The sequence below is a fragment of the Chaetodon trifascialis genome, chromosome 19, assembly GCF_039877785.1.
Source record: "Chaetodon trifascialis isolate fChaTrf1 chromosome 19, fChaTrf1.hap1, whole genome shotgun sequence".
In the NCBI taxonomy this organism is placed as follows: Eukaryota; Metazoa; Chordata; class Actinopteri; order Chaetodontiformes; family Chaetodontidae; genus Chaetodon; species Chaetodon trifascialis.
The window spans coordinates 23660408-23680890 of record NC_092074.1 but is presented as its reverse complement, the minus strand read 5'-3'; the positions used below and the strand labels follow the sequence as shown (position 1 = coordinate 23680890).

At 49.2% G+C, this 20483-nt stretch overlaps 4 protein-coding genes across 4 annotated transcripts in view; 2 read left to right on the top strand and 2 right to left on the bottom strand.

The window, feature by feature from the left end:
• The window catches only part of c19h1orf198 (chromosome 19 C1orf198 homolog), a 207467-nt gene that overhangs the window by 155686 nt on the left and 31298 nt on the right, over nucleotides 1-20483 (bottom strand). The window lies entirely within an intron of this gene.
• Nucleotides 366-3881, top strand: sprtn (SprT-like N-terminal domain). The gene is made up of 5 exons (XM_070987397.1): nucleotides 366-996; nucleotides 1159-1258; nucleotides 1692-1820; nucleotides 1913-2207; nucleotides 2385-3881. The coding sequence occupies exons 1-5, from the start codon at nucleotides 665-667 to the stop codon at nucleotides 3320-3322; spliced, it is 1794 nt and encodes a 597-aa protein (XP_070843498.1). The 5' UTR covers nucleotides 366-664; the 3' UTR covers nucleotides 3323-3881.
• Nucleotides 7347-9571, top strand: fam89a (family with sequence similarity 89 member A). The gene is made up of 2 exons (XM_070987367.1): nucleotides 7347-7728; nucleotides 9270-9571. The coding sequence occupies exons 1-2, from the start codon at nucleotides 7480-7482 to the stop codon at nucleotides 9555-9557; spliced, it is 537 nt and encodes a 178-aa protein (XP_070843468.1). The 5' UTR covers nucleotides 7347-7479; the 3' UTR covers nucleotides 9558-9571.
• On the bottom strand, nucleotides 15939-19482 carry arv1 (ARV1 homolog, fatty acid homeostasis modulator). The gene is made up of 5 exons (XM_070987650.1): nucleotides 19326-19482; nucleotides 18756-18875; nucleotides 18483-18636; nucleotides 17780-18004; nucleotides 15939-16663 (listed from the first exon to the last, which is right to left on the bottom strand). The coding sequence occupies exons 1-5, from the start codon at nucleotides 19452-19454 to the stop codon at nucleotides 16536-16538; spliced, it is 756 nt and encodes a 251-aa protein (XP_070843751.1). The 5' UTR covers nucleotides 19455-19482; the 3' UTR covers nucleotides 15939-16535.

The window sequence follows — 20483 nt, the reverse complement described above, 5'->3', positions numbered from 1 at the left end:
AAGACAACATAACATCCCAGAGTGCATTTTAGATTGGCCAACGGCTTGAATTGAAGAAGACAACAAATCCCAGAATTCATTTCTCTGATTTCAAACGATACTTTTGTCAAGTTCGCGAGAGTTACGAAAGTCTAGAGCGGAAAGAAGTGTCATAACGAGAGCAAAATATTTGTTTATTTAACAGCATTTATACATATATGCTATACAGCGACAAATACTTATGCATTGTCCATTTAAAAACGTTTCTTAAAAACGAAAAAATGCTATATTATCCACACACTTCTTCACTTAAAAGAAAGATGGCCACTGCTCGGTATTCGGATGTTTTATTTTGAAATGATTAACGGATATTCTTCAGTTGTATTGTAATGTACTTGACACCGAGGTGTTGGCGCTAGCTTTCGACTGACAACAGCTAACGCTTTCGTCCATCGTGAAGATGTGGACGTTTTTGCTGAAATAATGACACAGATCCGAGTATATCTGCGGGGAATATAGCTGACAGACTGTCCTCTGGCTCCCATGAATCTGTCACTTATGGTTTGATAGCCGTGTACAAGTCACGTTAGCTAACGCTAGTTGTACTTAGTTAGCTAACAGAAGGCGTAGCGTTAGCTAGCGTTAGCTCCCCGCTGACCTCCCCTGATTCCCTGGTGCTGCTGTTATGGATGATGATTTGCTGCTCGCCATAAAGCTGCAGGAGCAGTTTAACAGTGAATACGAGACCTCGTTATTTTCATCGAACGGCTTTGAGGATAATGGACTCGGTCAAAGCAGTAAGAAACGGAAAGTGGAAGTAGCTGGAGGCGGCAGGGATGTCGTTCCCTACTGGAAGCCGACTGTCCAGCCCGAGAGGCCGCTGTCCATCGTGGACGAGTCCTGGGAGATGCTGGACCCCAATCCCGATGTCAGAGCCATGTTCCTGGAGTTCAATGACATGTTCTTCTGGGGGAAACTCAGCGGCGTCGAGGTGAAGTGGAGCCCCAGAATGACTCTGTAAGTCACCGACTGTGTCAGATTTAGTCGTGTTGTCATTGTTGCCGATGGGTGCAGAAAGTAAAATGGGCCGAGTTTTGAATGGGGTTTGGCGGAGAAGGGGCTGTGTGTCAAACCGCCCTTTGTGCCCTTTCCCTCATGTCTCCTGTGCTTCTCTTGCAGGTGTGCTGGTGTGTGTTCCTACGAGGGCCGAGGAGGGCTGTGTTCAATCAGACTGAGCGAGCCTCTGCTGAAGCTCAGACCGAGGAAAGACCTGGTGGAGGTGAGGAGGATCTGCACCCACCCAACAGCGTCTGTCAGACGCTGAGAATATTTCAAAGGCTTCAGTTTGCAGTGAAGAGGATCGCTTACACCAAAATCTGTCCAAGAGAAAAGAATCAGAGTAACACTGAAAACACACCACGTCCACGTCTGCGTTCATGTTGTCTTCACTGTGGTATAACATTATTATGAGGGGTAACGTGTACAACCAGTGTACTAACAGTGAGTCTAGAAGTTAAAAACAAAACATTCAGAATACATAAACAGGTAAAGAAAGTATTGGATTAAGTTTTGTAAAATCCACATAATAAGTTTTTTCATGCATGTGAAGAGATATTCTGCCTTGGGATGAGCTGAGTGTGTGTCAGGGAGTGAGAGTGGAGCTGGAGACGTCCTTCCTTTTCTTAGATTAATCATTATCTTTGTTTCCACAGACTCTCCTCCATGAAATGATTCACGCGCTGCTGTTTGTGACCCAGAACAACAGAGACCGGGACGGGCACGGCCCTGAGTTCTGCAAACACATGAACCGGATCAACAAGGCCAGCGGGACAAAGATTTCTGTAGGTGCATCTTCAGGTTCACATTTGAGGCTGATACGGTCTCATCATCGCTCTTTACAGACACTGCAGTGATGAAATCAACCTCTGCTCAGGTCTACCACAGTTTCCACGACGAGGTCGACGTGTACCGGCAGCACTGGTGGAAATGCAACGGTCCCTGCCAGAACCGCAAGCCCTACTTCGGCTTTGTGAAGAGGGCCATGAACCGGGCTCCGTCAGCTCTGGACCCCTGGTGGGAGGACCACAAGAGGACGTGTGGAGGGACCTACACCAAAGTCAAGGAGCCCGAAGGATACGGCAAAAAAGGCAAGAAGGATGGTAAGAAGGACGAGAGGAGCTCAGAGAAGAAGACTCCAGGAGGTGGAAGGCCTTCAGGTGCAGCTGCAGGTGAGGAGCTCGTTCTCTGCTGCGTTTCCCAAAATGTTGACGATCATTTTTTCAGGTTTGAGATGAGGCAGCAGCTCTTTCAGCACATGACGTCAGGAATCCTTTCACGGCTCTGTACTCGTGTACGCGTCAGATGAAACTCTGATGCCTGACTCTGAATCTGTTTGTCCCTCTCAGGTTCTGGATCGCAGGACATAAGAAACGTCATCCCGTTCAGCGGCAGAGGCTTCCTGCTGGGAGGGACGTCTCAGTCCTCCACGTCTTCCTCCCCGTCTGACACGCCCTCGTCCAGCCTCCTCTCCTCTCTGCTCGCTCCTCCTTCTCCAGCCAGCAGCCTCACCTCTCCTGTTCGATCCGGTCTGGAGAACAAAGGACCCTCCAGCACCTTTCCCCCCAGGAGACCAGGGACCTCCACGGGCCAGAAGCCGCCTGTCAAGAGGTCTGTCAGCAACACCAGAGTCTTCGTCAGCGTCAACGGCTCGCCAGTGAGAATCCCCACATCCCAAGTCCGACAGAGGTCCATTGAAGACCTGTTCAGCAGGAGCCCCAGGAAGTCCTCAAACTCAGAAACTGAAGGAGACTCTCTGACATCACCGAACGGGACGATGAGAGCTTCCCCTGCTTCCTCCTTCCTCCTTAAACAACAGGATGACCAATCAGCTTCCTCCCCTTCGTCTCGGCCGAGTCCGACGAAGTCCAGCCGCTCAGCGTCTTCCTCCTGCAGCTCTGCTCAACCAAAACAGTCCAAGATCTTCAATCAGGTGTCAGGAGCAGCCGGGGGGGGGCAGGCGTCGAGGAAGAGGCCGTGGGACGAGCGCAGCAGCTCGGCTGCCATCTTCACCTTCTTCCAGAAGACGTTAGGCGGCAGCTCAGCGTCGAGGGAGTCGGGAACGACATCATCACCTGCAATGCAGCAAAGAGCTGCCACCTCCTCCTCGCCCTCCTCTTCCTCCTCCCTCCATTCCTCTGCAGGGCTGCCCGGTGTGCCCCCCTCCTCCTCTTCCTCCTCCTCCTCCTCCTCCTCCTCCTCTGTGCTGATGGTCAGCTGTCCTGTGTGCCAGGTAAAGGTGCAGGAGTCAAAGATCAACGAGCATCTTGACTCGTGCCTCTCCTGAAGGACGAGCAGCGGGCTGGAGGACGTCCTCTTCAGCTCCTCCTGTGGACTGTCCTCTCTGTGTCTGTCTCACTGGAATAATGACAGTTTGTGCCTTATTACACTAAGAGAGCAGGTATTACAGACGATGACGAAGATGATGATGATGCTTGAATTCATGATGATGATATATATGCAGTCATTTTTAATATAGGATCCAGAAGCTGCTGTGTGTGTGTGTGTGTGTGTGTGTGTGTGTGTGTGTGTGTGTGTGTGTGTGTGTGTGTGTGTGTGTGTGTGTGTGTGTGTGTGTGTGAGAAGCCTCTCTGGGTTGGCTCAGTATGTCTTCCACCTGCAGTCTGATGCATCCTGACCTCTGCTGATCTGGAATCAGGTTTCTGACTCTGCGTCAGGCTGCTCTTCATCAGTCTGACCTGCAGCAGAACAGCTTTAAAAGCTCTTGTCGGCTTTTTAATGTCACATTTTACAACATGAGAACTGTCTATATGTTGTGTGTTTTAAAGGAAATTGTTCAATAAGTTGTGGTTCTGTTGCCAAATAAAAGATGTTTCTGTCTTATTTAACAGGATCTTCATCATTCCTGCACACGCCTAATGATTAAATATTCACAATGAAAAGATCAGTTAATTAATAAACTGCAGCTGATAAAAGCAGACGTTTAAAATCTATTTGTCAAATGATGAAAGGTCAGCCAGAAAAAGGTCCACAGGAAGCTTAACTGAGCGGCTGGGTGAGCAGAAAGAGGAGGAGGAGGAGGAGGAGGCCAGCTGCTGATCAGGACTACGCCCTCCTGTCCCTGCAGGACAGACTGGAGTCCGTCCAGAGGCGGTGACGAAGCACTCGATGCTGCAGAGGAAGCTGTTTTCTCTGGTGTTTGAGCCGCTGAGTGTGACGTCTGTCCAACATCAAGCCTTTAACGGACAAGTCGTACGTCTGACTTACAAGGTGCACTTGAAAGCAGCATCGATTTAAATACTTTAGATCTGCCTCTGGTTCCCAAAGCAAGGGTCCAGCCCCTCCAAAGGGTCACAAGATGAATCTGAGAGGTCGTTTTTTGATGAAAGAAGCAAAGTAAAACTTCTTCAGTCCTTGAACAGTCAGAGCTGCTGGAGGCAGGACGGGATGCAAACAGCCTCGATGCGTTTGGACACAGAGTCAACGACAGAGTGTGAAGCAGCTCCACTTCATTGCAGTCACCGTTGTTCCTGAACGCACCATGGATGGGTCTGTACCCTGTCGTCACTGCAGACAGACTTTCTGTAAATGATAACACAGTGACGCTGAGATGACCAGAATTCATTCAGATCCTGATCCTGTTTGACTCAGGGAGGAAGCTGTCTTCCTCTTCCTCTTCCTCTTCCTCTTCCTCTCCAGAGGGAACACTCGTGTCAGTGGCAGCAGCTGTTCTTAGCGCCTCCTCTTCCCTGACCTGCTGACCTCCTTTCAGCACTATTGTTTGGCAGCTTTTCTAAAAACAAACTGGTTTCCTAATAAAAGACGAGCGCTGGCTTTCTGTGTGTTTTCTGTTTGTATGATGGGATGTGAGTCTGTTCTTACTCTGATTTACTGGCTTTCAGCGAAAAGTCGCCTTCCTGCAGAGATGTAAGCGGATCTCTTTACTCCATTATTAGCCAGCCTGCGCTATGATGCTAACTCGCTGTGCTTTTCAGCAGGCAGATTAATACGAGCCTGCTCCGGTACATGGATCCCCAGGGGGTGCCATCAAACGCCTAATCCTCAGATCTCAGGAGGCGGTGATGATGATGGTGCTGGTGGAAGCTTATGGGGGGGGTCCCTCTGCTCATAAAACCCTCACACAAATCAGATTTTTACTCCATCAGTCTGTAAAGTGTGCAGCTGTGGACCGTCAGCTGATGGCTAATTGCTTTAAGAGCAGGATTAGGATTAACAGAGGAGGTGCGACGCTTCACAGGCCGATATCAAACATGAGACTGAGTCGACTCAGAGGATTAAAACAGTCAGTTTACCTGTGAGATGCCAGCAGGTCACTTTGTCGAGGACGCACCTGCTTAGCAGTAAACTGAGTTTCATTTTATAAATCTTTGAAGAAGAAGGTTAAACAACCTGTGAAATGGAGTAAAAAGACTAGTGAGTGTGACGGAAACACTGACGCTAACACACCGGCCTCTTCAGGTAGCCAGCGAGCTAACAGGCTAACTAGCCTCCGAGCTAACTTCAGCCGTAAAACCGCCCAGCTATCGATCATTAGACTCTGTACGGCAGCTCGAGTCGAGTTTTACACACAGAGAAAGTTAAAACACTCAAATGAACCACAGAAACTGAGGACTGGAGGCCACACAGCACGTGTCTGAGGGCCCCTGTTGGCCTGCAGGCCGCACTTTGACCCACTGTGTATGAAGAAGCAACGACGTCAGCAAAACAAACAAATAATAATACTTTTCAACGAGTGTCAATGCAGAGTGTGTGTGTGTGTGTGTGTGTGTGTGTGTGTGTGTGTGTGTGTGTGTGTGTGTGTGGCACAGCACATGCCCCTCCAGAGGAGTGTGTGTGATGCTTCTATGTGTTGCTTTCAAGGTTATTGTTGTGTCATTGTTGTGACGGGGCTGCAGGCTGGGGGGCGGGAAGTGAGGCCCACCATCTGTCCTCCAACTATTGTCCCGCACACACTCCTGTCGCGCCCCCGCAGCCTCGACGCCCGGCGGGGGGACACCCCTTCAGTGTGGGCCCTCAAACGAACACGAGCCTCCATTGAACCAACAGACAGACATGAAGCACTGACTGTCCGTGTCTGTCTGTTTCTGTCCATGTCAGCAGAGACAGGACGTGATGCAGCTTCTCTAACAGCAGTTTTTCATTAGAGATTTACTTTGAAGTGTCAAGAAGTGATTTTATTTCACATTTCAGTGTGTCAACTTTCTTAAATCAGAGAGAATGTGGATCAACTAATCAGTTTGTCAAATGTGACAGCCGAATTTATTTTATCCAAAAGGAAATTCACGTGTGTAAACATCTTAAAATGGATTATTGTCACTTTGTATGGAGGTGAAAAGAGCAGTTTTCCTGCCTGTGAGCGCTGGCAGGGTGACGCCCAGCAGCCTCTGCGTTAAAAGGACAGGAAGCGGATTCTACTCCACAGCCACAGTCCAGCGTCGTCAAGCGCCCTGTTCGTCACGGCAAGACCGGAAGTGCAAATCCAAAATAAAGTAAAAAGTACTCCTTTTCAAAGCACTGGAGGCTGTATGAGAGGGGGTATTTCCTCATCTAAACTGGAAAACCACTGCCATTCTTTGGATTTTTCAGCTCCACATACTCTTAAGTCAAAGTGTGGTAATGAATGGATTAAAGGTTTTGAGTCATCATCTGGGTGTTGCACTTTAAAACTCATCAAAGTACTTGAGATTCGAAACCACAACTTAAAAGTTCCAAACACTTTCTTTACACTTTGAGCCATTCAGCCAAGATATGAAACTCCACTTTTTAGGCTTGTCAGACTCTTCTTTCAGTGTCGGACCTCAGAATTCACTCAGTGATCAGGATCAAAACCACATCCTCAGACCTTCAGAGCAGTCCTCAGTCATCCTGAGCTGAGCCCTCTTACTCAGAGGTGTTGAGTAATCCTCTGGGTGTTGCACCTCAACACTCATCAACATACTTTGGAGTTGAACCCACAAACTGAAAAGTAAAAACAAAAAAACAACACATTTTTATCAATTGGATTTTTAGGAAAATGCTGCTTCGTAATATATGTGCCGGTATTAACCAATCATTTAGTTAATTAATATTGTCCAATTTAATAAACAATATGAAAAAAAGTGTACTTTTAAATATCATGGTATACTGACCAACCAGTATGTCTGTGTAAGCCTGATCCCACATGAAAAATGCCGGTTTGTATTATGAAATGGGGAAAAAATGCGAGTTAGTGAAGTTGAAAAACATCCCGTGTTCACAAGCGATGCTTTTATTTTATCGCCAACCGGAAACTCGATGGCTGTGTTCCGGGTAGCCTGACTTGGCGTCGCTGGCCGCCCGGGGCAGAGAAAACCACGGCTGTTGCTGTTTGTTTGGTGCGGGAGTCACTGCTCAGCGTCGGTGTCTAGAGGAGCGGATTGAAGGAGTCCAGCGTCCAGTTCAGGGGAAATAAAAGCGTTACTTCACCCCGAAGCTCTCAGGACGATGAATGGTAAGTCAGCGAACGGGTCGGCGGGGGGAATGGCCTGTATCGAGGGTCTGCCCCCGCTGCCGAAGAGCCTGAGCGGCTTGCTGAACTCGAGCGGCGGCTCCTGGAGAGAAATGGAGAGGATGTACGTGAAGAAAACCATGATCCAGGACGACCTGAGCCGAGGCAGGAACAACGCCGACAACCTGCTGGCGAACAAGCCGGCCAACCTGGACGCCGCCCTGGCTCTTCTGCGGAAAGAGATGGTGAGATTTCAGGCGGTGTTCGTCAGTTTGACGAGCTCAAAGTGACTGTTTTCACCGCCGACAGCCCGACGCGCTCCGCGTCCCAGTGCAGCCAGACTCCGTTAAGAAACCGTGGTAGTTTATTGTGACTGGCTCTACGGTGAAATACAGATATCATGGCACATTATTTCAGGCTGTTTCTTAATGATCAGAGTCTCCCGGTGGATTCGGCGTACATACCGGCCACCAAACACCACATTAAAGGTATAAAATGTCAACTTCCAGGCAGGGAGCTCAGCTCTCTGCCGCAGCCCAGCGAGCATGTTTGTGCTTTGTTTGCTTAATGATTTGTTTAATGTGCTGAGGTGACGAACGGACCCCAAAGCGCGTCTCTTTATGTGCTACCCGGTGCTCAAAGTCTTCAGAAGAACAGAGGATAAAACCCGATTTTTAAAAATGGAGTCTGGCGCTGAAAACACCTTACACAAGAGAAAACGGGATCAGGCACAGCTTTGCACTGCATGACACAAATTAAGCCATTAGGCTTGTGCTGAATTTTAATCTCCATTTAATACCTTTTAGCTCCGGTATGAAAGTTTTTCATGACTGTGAAGTCCTGTAGGAGGTGAGACATGTTGTTTCATGCAGTGAGATGCTGTTTTTCAGCCCTTTGTCAGCAGCAGGTATTTTCAGAACAGAAGCACATTCATGATGGACGAAGACTCCTCTGTGGCTCGAGTCAGCACAGAACAATAGCTGTCTCCGCCCGTCCACTCGTCGGGACGAGAGTCCAGCTGAAGCTTCACCTCCTGGCTGTGTTTTCGTCGCAGGCTTTATTAAATCCTCTTTCTGCTCCACATGCTCTCCTCCTGCGGCCGCTTCCTGCTGCAGCCTCGCTGCTTTCATGCTGTTAATGTTTTACTTTGAGTCCACGTTGTCCAGAAAGTGGTCATGTCCCACATCTGAGAGTCTTCAGCAGCTCCTCGCTCTGAGCTGCTCGTCTGCTCGCTGCGGTTTGGATGTGCCGTCAGCTGATCGCTGGCCTTTTCAACCCGCCACACGTGTCAGGATCGTTTTCATGACCTCGTCTTTCTGTGTGTTGGATGAATGATTCTTCTTCAGATCGCTCATTCAGAAAATGACAGAAAAAGGGTAAAAATGGTCATCAAGCCTCACTTTTCAACACGGTCAGTGTACAAATGTGCAAAATAACACAGCAAATTCTCACATTAGAGGCCGGAGCCAGCCAGCGTTTCTGTCTGAATAACTAACATTCAGCCAGGTGTCAACTTTTTGCAGATAGTTTGTCTTTTAATCAAAGAATCGATGACTTGTTTTGGCTTTAATGTGATGTCACTGATGTCGGCATCAAACAGAAAGTCCGTCCAGCGTTGGAGGAGCAGTCACACGTTAAACAGCAAAGATCTTTGAAGCATCAGGTGGTTTTATGTCGAGCTCAGGTGTTTCTGCTTCCTGTCAGACGCTGTGTCCTCTTTTATATGGCTGTAGGAGTCCATCAGAGGTGCATCATGTGCTCATCAGGGTGTTTGTTTCGTCTCCAGGTGGGTTTGCGTCAGCAGGACATGTCCCTGCTCTGCCAGCTGTGGTCGCTCCACGAGTCCATCCAGGAGTACAAGGGCAGCTGCCAGGACCTGAGCGCCGCCTCCAGCCTCAGCATGATGGAGAACGGCTACTTCGACGAGGACGACGAGTACTACCCCGAGCCCGGCGCCACGCCCACCGGGGAGCAGCCGGACGGCGAGGCCGGAGACGGGACGGCAGCCGTGGCAGCGGCCAAGAGTGGGAGCGGCAAAGAGGACAGCTGGGACTCCTTTCACGTGACCATCTGAAGCCTCGCTCCGGACGCAGAGACTCGAGGAGGAGGAGCTCCGGAGGAAGGACGTGGTTGGATGGAGGTGCGGTTCGGTGATGTCTCATGAAGTCGAGCTCCTCAGGTGAAACACGCCCTGCTTGTGCTGCAGAAGGTTGTTTTTTGCAGCGTGACCAGGAGCTTCATCGGAGCTGCGAGGCCGAGCGCTCGGACTGGCCGGCGGCCTCTCACACTCATGGATTGTACTCCAGGACTCCCTATACTCAAACTTAGGCAATATATATTATTTCTTATATATTAACAGCTCTGCTGCTTCTGTAGCAAGTGGGTTTTGTTAGCTGTCGCCCTTTTGCAGAACTTTTTTACGTAAACAAAATATATGAACAAAGTTGTTTATTATTTATTATATAATATAAATAACAAGACATTTGCTCTCCTGTTAGTCTCCGGATGTTTTGTACTGCAGCAGAGGACGGACTCCTGAACTCAGAGGACAGTGTTGGACATGATGGAGACAGAGTGAAATCATTCGTCAGACCTCAGCGACGTCCTCACACCTGCTAAAACGCTGGAAAAGTGAGTGAGGTTTGGTGCAGTGAGGGCTCCGCCTCCTCCGCCTGGAGCCCGTGTTCGCTCTGAAAATGTGAAATGTTCAAAATGCTGGACACAGTTTGAGGTGTGATGATGATGATGATGATGGTGATGATGATGATGATGATGATGATGATGATGATGATGATGATGATGGTGATGATGATGATGATGATGATGATGATGATGATGATGTGTCGCTGTCTTCACAGACCCACACGGTTTCAGTCTGTCTGATGATGTTTTTCCTCTCATGATGCATCAGCTTGGGTCTTGTTTTCGTGCTTGTGGCCGTCGCTCGTGTCAAAAATAACTTTGAAATGACTCAAACGCTCTGAAAATAAGGCTCAGGTTGAAATCAGGTGCTGTCAGCGCAGACAGGTAGCAGGTGCTCACTGACCAGCATCGACTGACAATAACCAGCTTCAAATCAGATTAACGTGGCCAGGGCAGGAGAGGCTGTGATTGGCTGTTGGAATGTGATGGAGAACACCAACAAGTGTTTTTGCTTCAGAGTCGAGGGAACCCGACGTTCTCCTGCTGGAGTCTGATTCAAAGATGGCGGCCTTATTTCTGACTCAAAGTCTGTGTTTTGTGTTACCTGCGACAGGTGAAGACGTTTGGATGTTCTGATGTTACTCGTCAGCTCCGCAGACGCTGTGAATGATCCGTCGATCTTCCTGAATATCTGAGCAAAGGTCTCAGCTGAACCTGCAGAGTCCGGTCCAAGAATGTCCTCACAGGTTGTCCTGATGTCTCTGTCCTTCAGGACTGACGCTCGCTGTCCAAACGCGTCTTCTTCACACAGACATCACAGCAGTGTGACGTTACAGGAGGAGTTCTTCAGGAAGTGTGTTCATTGGCTCTCTGAACATTAGCTTAGCATAAAGACAGGAGGCAGACAGTCCTCCTGGCTTTGTCCAAACGTCCCAAAATGAGCCGACCAGCATCTCTGAAGCTCAGTGATTCACCAACACGCCGAGTTTCATCTGATCCAGCGTTCAGAAAGAAGAAAGCAACAAGACAAGAGAGCCAATCAGCACGTTTCCCCAAATCCATGAACTCGTCCTTCAACGGTTTGATCACTTCCATCAAAACGAACTTTTCCAGGTTTTCTAATTAACTGTATGAGCTTTTCTTCTTCTCCTGAAATCTGAAATCTTCCCCCGTCAACGTCCAGAACGTGAGGTTCTACGTGGAACCAGAAACCAGCAGAACGTGATGGTGCTGAACCCTTCGATCGTCCAATCAGACAGCAGGACTGCTGCCGTTCAAAATTGTCCGTCAAAGCTCGACCCTCGACCTGTCGTGGACGTCGACTCAGTGCCTTTGCAGAGCTGCAGGTCTCAGACCAGCGGCCTGCCGTTCAGGATCGTTGGACTCTTAAAGCTGCTGCGCGTAGAGGCTGAAGCTCTTCATCACTGCAAATCCCCGAGAGAGCCGAGGTTTGGTTTGTGTCTTCACGTCCTGCAGCTGTTAACTGTGTTGTCCAGCGTCCTCTGTCTGAACTTGGCGTCGGTTTCCTGCGTTTGTCCCCTCAGAGTCAACGCTCTCCCTCTACACGTCGCAGCTTTAACATCCCAAACGCACACCAGCCTTAAATCAGCGCGTTGTCGGTGAAACTCGGTGCAGATTTGGCTCCCAGCTGTCATTGTGCACTTGTTCGTGGTTGTTCTTGAGCCTCCTCATCCTCTCTGAGCGTTCCTCACGTGGGTTCACGGCGCCCCTCGACCGCGACCCCCACTGTGACTCCATCCAGCACGAGAAAGGAGCTTTGAACTCAACACCAGCACATCGTCCCCGCCGTCGCTGTTTGGCGGCTGAATCGTGTGATTTCATGCTGCTCCAGCCCTGCGATCATGTGACCGTGTGACCGTGTGATCATGTGACGTGATGTCGCTCAGGGTAAAGTGCTGGCAGATTATCAGCACGTCTTCACCCAGAGCCACGAAAACGTCTCGTTTGAACACGATTGTAATCGACAGCAGCGACGATTTATTTCACCAAAGTCACTTTCAGTCGAGTCTGTTCATCAAACGAAGCGTTTGCATCAACTGAAGGAGTGAAGGGTTGGAGGAAGAGGAGGAGGAAGAGGAGGAGGAAGAGGAGGAACCATCCATGTCTGTGCCTAAAGTGGCCTCAATAGACCAGAATGCAATGCAGCCACAGACACTTCCTGCTTTGGCTGAAGTGCAGCTGCTTTAGTGGCAAAACAGGAAGGACGAGCACCAAAAATACCAAATTAAGACATTTGAGCACAATAATCCGATCAGACGTTGATGATATTGAACGAAACGTGTTGATTGTCTGTGACACGGACGCGTGATCTTTGTTAGCATCGACAAAGTGACGATTCAGACTATTTTCCATCTTTTCTAACAGCTGGAAACTTTGTATTTATACTGTATATCATTCATTAAATCACTCTAGTGGAGTTGATGTGTTTCCATCCGTCGTTACTGTTTGATCCACGAACGACCATCTCAGACCTGTCACTCATTATACTGACCCAGATTTAATAAAGTGTCCATGCTTCAGCTGAGTGACTGTTTCTAACTCTTCATCCATCAAACACAGTTTGCAGACGAGAAACTGGACCGATGGACGTCCTGGAGGAATCAGCTGGAGCAACCAAAAAGATTGTTTTCCCCAAATTAAATATTTGTCACAAATGGAAGAATGCATTGAGGCTCTTTAGCTAAATGCTAATGCTAACTGCCACAGGTGCTGATGTTAAACAGGTATAAGGTTTGCCTCGTTCACCATGGGATGTAACTGAGTACATTTACTAGTATAGTGGTATTGTGAAGTATTGTAACTGAAGTACAAACTTGAGGTACTTGTTCTCAGTATTTGTACTCCACTACATTCATCAGGCAGTTTTAGTTCATAATTACTTTGAAGAACTTGAAAAACCTGAAAAGAACTCGTCATGTTTCTAAGCTCAGCATCACCTCCAGCAGCTCCAACAGTACGACTGACTACACCTGAACGCATCACAAACACTCAAAGGGTCATTTTGAAGCATTATGGGTACTTTTACTTTTGATACTGAAGTACATTTTACTGATAATAGATGTACTTGATATTTTTAAATTTTCCTTGTGATGGAGTGTTTTCACAGGCAGTGAGCTAACGTGCTAGTTAGCGCCTGTGCAGCTGAGGCTGATGGGACTGTTGTTCATGAAGTCTTGAACAAATTGAAACGATGGCTCGACTGAAGATGAAGAGTGAAGGAATCAAAGATGAAGAGTCTCGTCCAGCCGCAGTGAAGACCCCCCAGACCCTCTCGGACCAGACTGCAGTGTCCTTCGTGTCCTGAACGTCTCGCTCTGGCCTGCTTTTCGACGCAGCCGCCATGCCGGCGCCGTTCTGCTTTAATTGATGATCAGTGCGGCGGCTTTGATGAAGCAGCTTTGATGAAGCAGCTCCTCACGCTGGGAGCTTCAGATGAATTACTGATGACGATAACGCTGTTTGTTTCCTGCTGATCTAAAATTCCCTGTGAGACTGAAGAAATGGGTCATGAAGCAAACGCTGCAGCTCTGCACGTGCAGCAGGTTTTCAGTGTATTGTGGCTGAAAATGTTTATTTCAAAGCTCATATTGTTTAGCATCAAACGGACGTTAAAGCTGGAGGATTTCAGAGGTCCAGGATGGAACGACCAGACGAAGCTGGACGACAGCAGGTCTGCGGCCCATGAAGGCCTGAATCCAGCTCTGCAGGCAGCGGTGAGGCTTGCATCGAGCTGCCTCTCTGAGCGTCTGTCAGCAGATTAGAGCAGATTAACATAATCTTGACTGAGAGAAAATCCAAGGTGCACATCACTCTCTCCACGGGGAGGGCTGGACCGGCTGGCACATCAGAGCGAGGCCCAGCAGAAGCCTGTCCGCCACACACCGAGCTCCTGTCCACGATCCCAGAGAGGCCAGTGGAGAGACACCAGTGTGTGCTCCGGCCGTGACCTGCTGTCTGTCCGACTGAACACAAATCTTTTATTTCAGGAGGATTTAACAGATCATTGTTTGTGCTGCTTCCTGCTCACACACACGACCTTTAATCATCACAGAGACGGAGGGACAGTCCACCGCTGTGGTCCAGACTGGAATACTGGACAGAAGTTTATAAGACGTCCACAGAGGATGAATCCTGAAGATTCATAGACGATCCTCTGATGTCTCCTCAAACACCGGCCTGATGGGACTGTCCTGAGCTTTGGGGTTAGGGTTCCCATTCCCATTAGCTTTAGCTTTAGCGTTAGCTCTACGCGACAGTGCTGATAATGAATGTGAGCGTAAAGATGGTGCAGATGTTAAACATCTGCATGGCGTCGCTGTGAGCGTGTTAGCATCCTGATATTAGCATTTAGCTCAAAGACAGGTTCATCACAGCCAATCACGACTCGTATCAACGTTTTATTCGTGCAAAAGAATCTTCTCCACTGATTCCAGCTTTTTGATTTGGAAACAGAGACTGATGGATGACGAGATGAAGAGTTCATCCTCTTCACCTCTGCTCTGTACGAGGTGTAAAAAAGCTCACCTCCAGCAGTCAGACGGTCTCAGAGCAGCCGACCTGGCTTCAGGTGGACTCCAGCTGCAGACCTCAGACCTGCTGAACGGCTGCGAGCTCGCTGCTGTTCCACCAATCGGATCAGTCAGATTAAAGCAGCGCGGGCTTCAGGGACTGACCAGCGCTCTGCAGACGCCATGTTGAGTCAGAGACAGAGCACCTGTCCGTCCCTCATTTCTGCTTCACTGCAGAAAGAAGAAGCTCTGAAATCAGCGTGACATCAGTTTTTAATGGAAAGTGAAATTTAAGTGTTTCTCTGGCAGAAGACGTCTGTGTGTTTGAGTCTGAGTGTGTTCAGACGTTAATCTGATCCAGAGCGTCTTCCTCCAGAGACTGAAGCTCAGATCCACCCGGGCGAGGACACCGAGACATTCCACAGCCGTGTGCTGTCTGCTCAGCTGTCCACAGGCCTGCAACAACATGTGTGCACGTGCACAGGCAGCGTGCACAGGCAGCGTGCACAGGCAGCGTGCACAGGCAGCGTGCACAGGCAGCGTGCACAGGCAGCGTGCACAGGCAGCGTGCACGCACGCACACACACTCATATCTGAGAGATTCTGTTAAAACAGATATTTTGTTTCCTCTGACATTCAGAGCGCACGTTAACACGTCTGTCAAACTGTTATTTCAACATTCACAACGTTCAGTAAAAGACTGACTTTGAATGTTTAGATTTTCTCTGGTGTGAATGTTAATAAAACAGCTTCAGCTTGAATAAACACGCAAAGATGAAGCATCTGAACATGAACAGATGAGCGACACCTGAACATCAGCTCAGCCTGAACAGACTTTTTATAGAGAGGACACTTTTCTGAGTTCAGACTTTAGATTAATGTCAGACTGGATGAAAAATGTCACAAAGAACACAAAGAAGGACCAAAGACTGAACTGAGAACAGTCAAAGCGTGAAACTGATGCAACGTGCAGCCGCTTTGAATCATCTGTGAGGATGTTTGTGGGCTCGGCTGTCACTCAGGAGGAGTTCCGCCTCTCGTCACGTGTCCGACAGGTTCGGCTGTTCTGCAGGTGATTCCTGTCATTCCACAGACGCCAGGTGTGTTTTACAGGCTGTTCGCACGCATTCGCACGCCTGCACACACACTTCCTGCGGCGTAAAAATAAACTAACCTCCAGCTCTTATCAGCCTCATTTCATTGGAAGTGACACATTTTGAAGAAAACAAACAATCTGCAGACGTCACTCGAACCTCAACAAAGAATCGACTCATCAATCTGTTCGATTATCACCAGATTTCAACGTGGAAATAAAAAAGAGTCAGTTTTATTTATCTGTTTATCCCCATTTCATTCTGACAGATACCCTGTGCGTGCGTGCGTGTGTGTGCGTGTGTGTGTGTGTGTGTGTGTGTGTGTGTGCGTGTGTGTGTGTGCGTGTGTGCGTGTGTGTGTGTGTGTGTGTGTGCGTGTGTGTGTGTGCGTGTGCGTGTGTGCGTGTGCAGCCTGCTGCTGGTTCTTGTCCAAACAGTGAAGCTCTTCTGTCTAATCACGACCTCGGGGTCTGAGTCTCTGCAGCTCCTCTCTGGGACTCGCTCTGTTAACTAATCGAACAAATGTCTCACAGGATTCTTCACCTGGGAGCTGACTGTCCACTTTAAAACCAACAGGAGGACAGACGCGTCCTCCTCGACATCCCTGCAAACTGGAGATGGATCATCTTCTCCAGAAAGAGCAGAAAAAATAATCAGAAGTCTCTTCTTCATCTTCTTCACCGTCTTCTTCTTCTGCTCTCTGTCTCTGTTTGAGGAGGAACGTGAAGAACTTCTTCTTCTTCTTCTTCATTAAAAACATCTGTCTCGGCCTGATGAGGAGGACGTTCAGTCAAATGTGAAGACGTCCTGGAGGCTCCATGGCAGCTTGTGACAGGCCTGAGCCACACAGGTCTCTGACAGCAGGCCCAGACAGACGGCCATCAACGCCAGACGCCTGCTGCTGTTCAGGATGACTGAGGAGGAGGAGGAGGAGGAGGAGGAGAGGGAGGGGGAGGAGGAGGAGCGGGGGAGGAGGAGGGGGAGAGGGAGGGGGGGTGGGAGGGGGAGGGGGAGGAGGAGGGGGAGGAGGGGGAGGAGGAGAGGGAGGGGGAGGAGGAGGAGAGGGGGAGGAGGAGGAGAGGGGGAGGAGGAGGGGGAGAGGGAGGGGGGGTGGGAGGGGGAGGAGGAGGAGGAGAGGGAGGAGGGGGGGAGAGGGAGGAGGGGGGAGGAGGAGGGGGAGAGGGAGGGGGAGGAGGAGGAGAGGGGGAGGAGGAGGGGGAGAGGGAGGGGGGGTGGGAGGGGGAGGGGGAGGAGGAGGGGGAGGAGGGGGAGGAGGAGAGGGAGGGGGAGGAGGAGGAGAGGGGGAGGAGGAGGAGAGGGGGAGGAGGAGGGGGAGAGGGAGGGGGGGTGGGAGGGGGAGGAGGAGGAGGAGAGGGAGGAGGGGGGAGGAAGAGGAGAGGAGGGGGAGGAGGAGGGGGACAAGGAGGAGGAGGAGGAGGGGGAGAGGGAGGAGAGGGAGGAGGAGGGGGAGGAGAGAGGGAGGAGGAGGAGGAGGAGAGGGATGAGGGGGGAGGAAGAGGAGAGGAGGAGGGGGGGAGAGGGAGCAGGAGGAGGAGGAGAGGAGGAGGACAAACACACTGTCAGTTTTTCTCTTCAAACAACATGAAGACGAGTCAAAACAAAGCAGTGGAAAGATGAAACTCGCTGTCACACTGTGAAAAGCTCTTTATGAAAAGCTGAAATTGTCTCATCACAGGTGAACGAGCTCAGGTGTGATTCCAGAACTGCTGCTGGAGAAATAAGTAATGACATCACACATTTCTTTTCGTGGTCTCTGGAGCCAGGAGAGAGTTGGCCTCCACCTGCTTCAACAGGTTTGAAGGATGAACTTCTCCCTCAAATTTAAAAAGGCTTCCTGATTTTACTCAACAGAGTGTAAAAACAGCTGCTGAAATGTTCATGTGACTGTTCCTCGTTAGAGACTTTCAAAGGTCTGAGGAGTTTCAGAGGCTTCTCGACAGAAACAAACATTTTGAAGAAGTCGCGTTTTGTGTTTTTGGGTGAATCGCGCCTCAAACGCGTCGTTCTACCTCTGACAGCCTGCGAGTTGGAGGTGAGCACAAACAGCTTGATGAGGCCCAGACACAGCGGCGAGTAGTCGTGCTCCCAGATGACGGCGGGGATGAGGAGGACCTTCCCGTAGCAGGACAGCAGCAGAGCTCTGAGGAGGAGGCCGAGCTCGAGGGTCCCGCCCCGCAGGAAGCCCACCACCAGCCACAGGAACCACAGCACGCCGCCGCAGAACGCCGCCAGCTCTGCACGAGCAACAGACGGACAGAGCGAGACGCTTAGATCCTGATGGATCTGTCACAGCAGCAGGACCAGCTTGTCTCTCCTCTTTGTCTCTCAGGACAACTGACAGAGACATAATCAACACGTTTTAAACCAGGCGTCTCAAACTCATTCCACAAATGGCCGTGTGGCTGCAGGTTTTTCCTCCAACCAATCAAGAGCATGCAGTCTGACCAATCAGCTGTCTGAAAACTGAGATCAGCTGATCAAATGAGTCAAGTCTGGTGTGCTGCTGCTTGGTTGGAAAGAAAACCTTCAGCCACTCGGCCCTTTGTGGAATGAGTTTGAGACCCGTGTTTTAAACTGATGGAGACATTTCTGGATCTACACCGAGCGTTCTGACTCTGGCGTCTCTGTCTTTGTCTAAAACCAGAGCTTTTAAAGACGCTGTCTGACGCTCCCTGTTTGACCAATGAGCGAGCTCCGCTGTCGTGCTCTTACCCAGAGCGGCCAATCCAAACATGCCGTAGAACTCCCATTCCTTGGTGTACCTGATGATGTCGGCCGGGTCGCTGCTCTGCTCGGAGCCCTGCAGGTGAGACCACCTGAGGTACGCCTCGCACAGCAGGCAGAACACACACAGCTTCCAGTGGATCTGCAGAAACACACGAGGAACACCTGAGCGCGCGCACGCACACACACAGACACACAGACACACACACCGCAGGATCTGCATGAAGAAGGCACGGAGTGAAAACAGCTGGAGACACTTACGTTCAAGCTGGTGTTGAACAAAATGTGTCTGAACGCCTGCGTCTTGCACAAGATGGCATCAATCAGGATGATGACTGGGTCATATTCGATGTACCTGTCCACCGGCTTCTGGCACGACCCCTGCGCGAGCACACACACACACACACACACACACACACACACACACACACACACACACACACACACATACACACACACACACATCAGGCTGCAGCTGCCATAAAAGGCCACCTCTCACGGTTATGAGGCTGCAGCTGACACTCTCATGTGAAGGATGTGCTCCTGATGACTAACAGGAAAGAGCTCAGGTCATGTTGTCCGTGTTAACTTGACATGTCGTCAGTTTGTTTCAGCACAAGCAGTGAGGACACACACAGGACACAACGTCCAGATGAGACGACATTTAGCTTTGGTTCATTAGCACATTATTATCCACGAATAGCTACAAAATAAAAGTTTTATGAAGCAGTAATAAGAGATCGAGGTGTTGCAGCTTTGAGGCTGTTAGCTAATGTTAGCATGTTCGTAATAAGCAGTAAAGTCAAACAGAAATCCAAAACGTTAACGCACACATATGGTTATCTTCAGGATGCCGTTCCTGTAATCCCTGTGGAGCTCCGATGACTTCTCGTTACACTCAACACACCTAAAGTCTCCTTTCTCCATTCTTCGCCCTGTGAAACCAAACGCCGCTAGCATGAGACAACCACAGCGGAAGTATTATACTGGGCCGCCTTCAAAATAAAAGTGTAGCTATGTCAGCGTCTGAAGGGTTGGAGCAGAGCTGGGCATTTCACGGTCCGCGGGACACATCCGACTCTTTGTCCCTGGTCCTGGACGAGAGCTGCGATGTACGTGACACTGCCCAGCTACCCCTCTTCTTAAGTGGGATAACTACAGACTCTAAAATGACGGAGGAGCTGGCAGCCATGCAGTCAATGAAGGGGACAACAGCTGGGAGTGAATGAATGTTTGGACAAGTTGGGACTGAAATGGGACAAGCTGACAGGTGTGACAATGGACGGTTGTCCAAATGTGACGGGGACAAATGTTGGACTTTTGAAGAGAATGCAGACATTTTCAGACTGGATTTTTCCACTGAACAAGTGAAATCAAGTGAAAAACATTAAAAGCACCTTTTCAGCGTTTGTGAAGATGAACATGTTAAAAATAAAAGGAAACACTGATGTAATGGTTGTTTTTACTGTACATTACTTCTATGGAGGATTTTCCCATTTGACCTACACCACAATTTAATATATTTATGGAAATATTTACAGAATATTCCTTTTCTTCTGATTACCAGTAGCAGCTAATCGACATATATAGTTTACTGCCTTTTACAATGGGAGAAAATTACATTTAAGCAGAATTAAGTTCAAGTTTTTGTTGGTTCGGCCTCCAGCAGCTCAGATTTCTCATGCTGCCCCTTGTAACCGGTAGCGTTAGCTAACTGAATGACATCAGTTAGACTAGATAACATAGCTAGGTCAGTTTTACCTCGACCTAGCTAACATCAGTTAGCTAATTAACTAGCTAGCTAATGCTAGCTAACTGATGTACTGAACTTAATTTTACCTCGACCGTTACCGCTTACCGGTAGCATTAATTAGGTAGTTAGCTAACGCTATCAGTTACCGGTAGCATTAACTTTTTTTTTATTTGATTACTTGCTTGAGTCACTTTGTTCTCTGGCTGCAACTGACTCATTTTCTCAATAGTTTTGAT

Bases quoted from the DNA above. Each gene is read 5' to 3' on its own strand.
- arv1 (XM_070987650.1), bottom strand. From the start codon at position 19,454: ATGCTAGCGGCGTTTGGTTTCACAGGGCGAAGAATGGAGAAAGGAGAC. The intron at 18,876-19,325 runs GTGCGTTAACGT...GTGCTCGCGCAG, and splicing joins TCCTGAAGATAACCATATGT to GGGTCGTGCCAGAAGCCGGT. The intron at 18,637-18,755 runs GTAAGTGTCTCC...GTGTTTCTGCAG, and splicing joins TGTTCAACACCAGCTTGAAC to ATCCACTGGAAGCTGTGTGT.
- fam89a (XM_070987367.1), top strand. From the start codon at position 7,480: ATGAATGGTAAGTCAGCGAACGGGTCGGCGGGGGGAATGGCCTGTATC. The intron at 7,729-9,269 runs GTGAGATTTCAG...TTTCGTCTCCAG, and splicing joins CTCTTCTGCGGAAAGAGATG to GTGGGTTTGCGTCAGCAGGA.
- sprtn (XM_070987397.1), top strand. From the start codon at position 665: ATGGATGATGATTTGCTGCTCGCCATAAAGCTGCAGGAGCAGTTTAAC. The intron at 1,259-1,691 runs GTGAGGAGGATC...TTGTTTCCACAG, and splicing joins CGAGGAAAGACCTGGTGGAG to ACTCTCCTCCATGAAATGAT. The intron at 2,208-2,384 runs GTGAGGAGCTCG...TGTCCCTCTCAG, and splicing joins GCCTTCAGGTGCAGCTGCAG to GTTCTGGATCGCAGGACATA.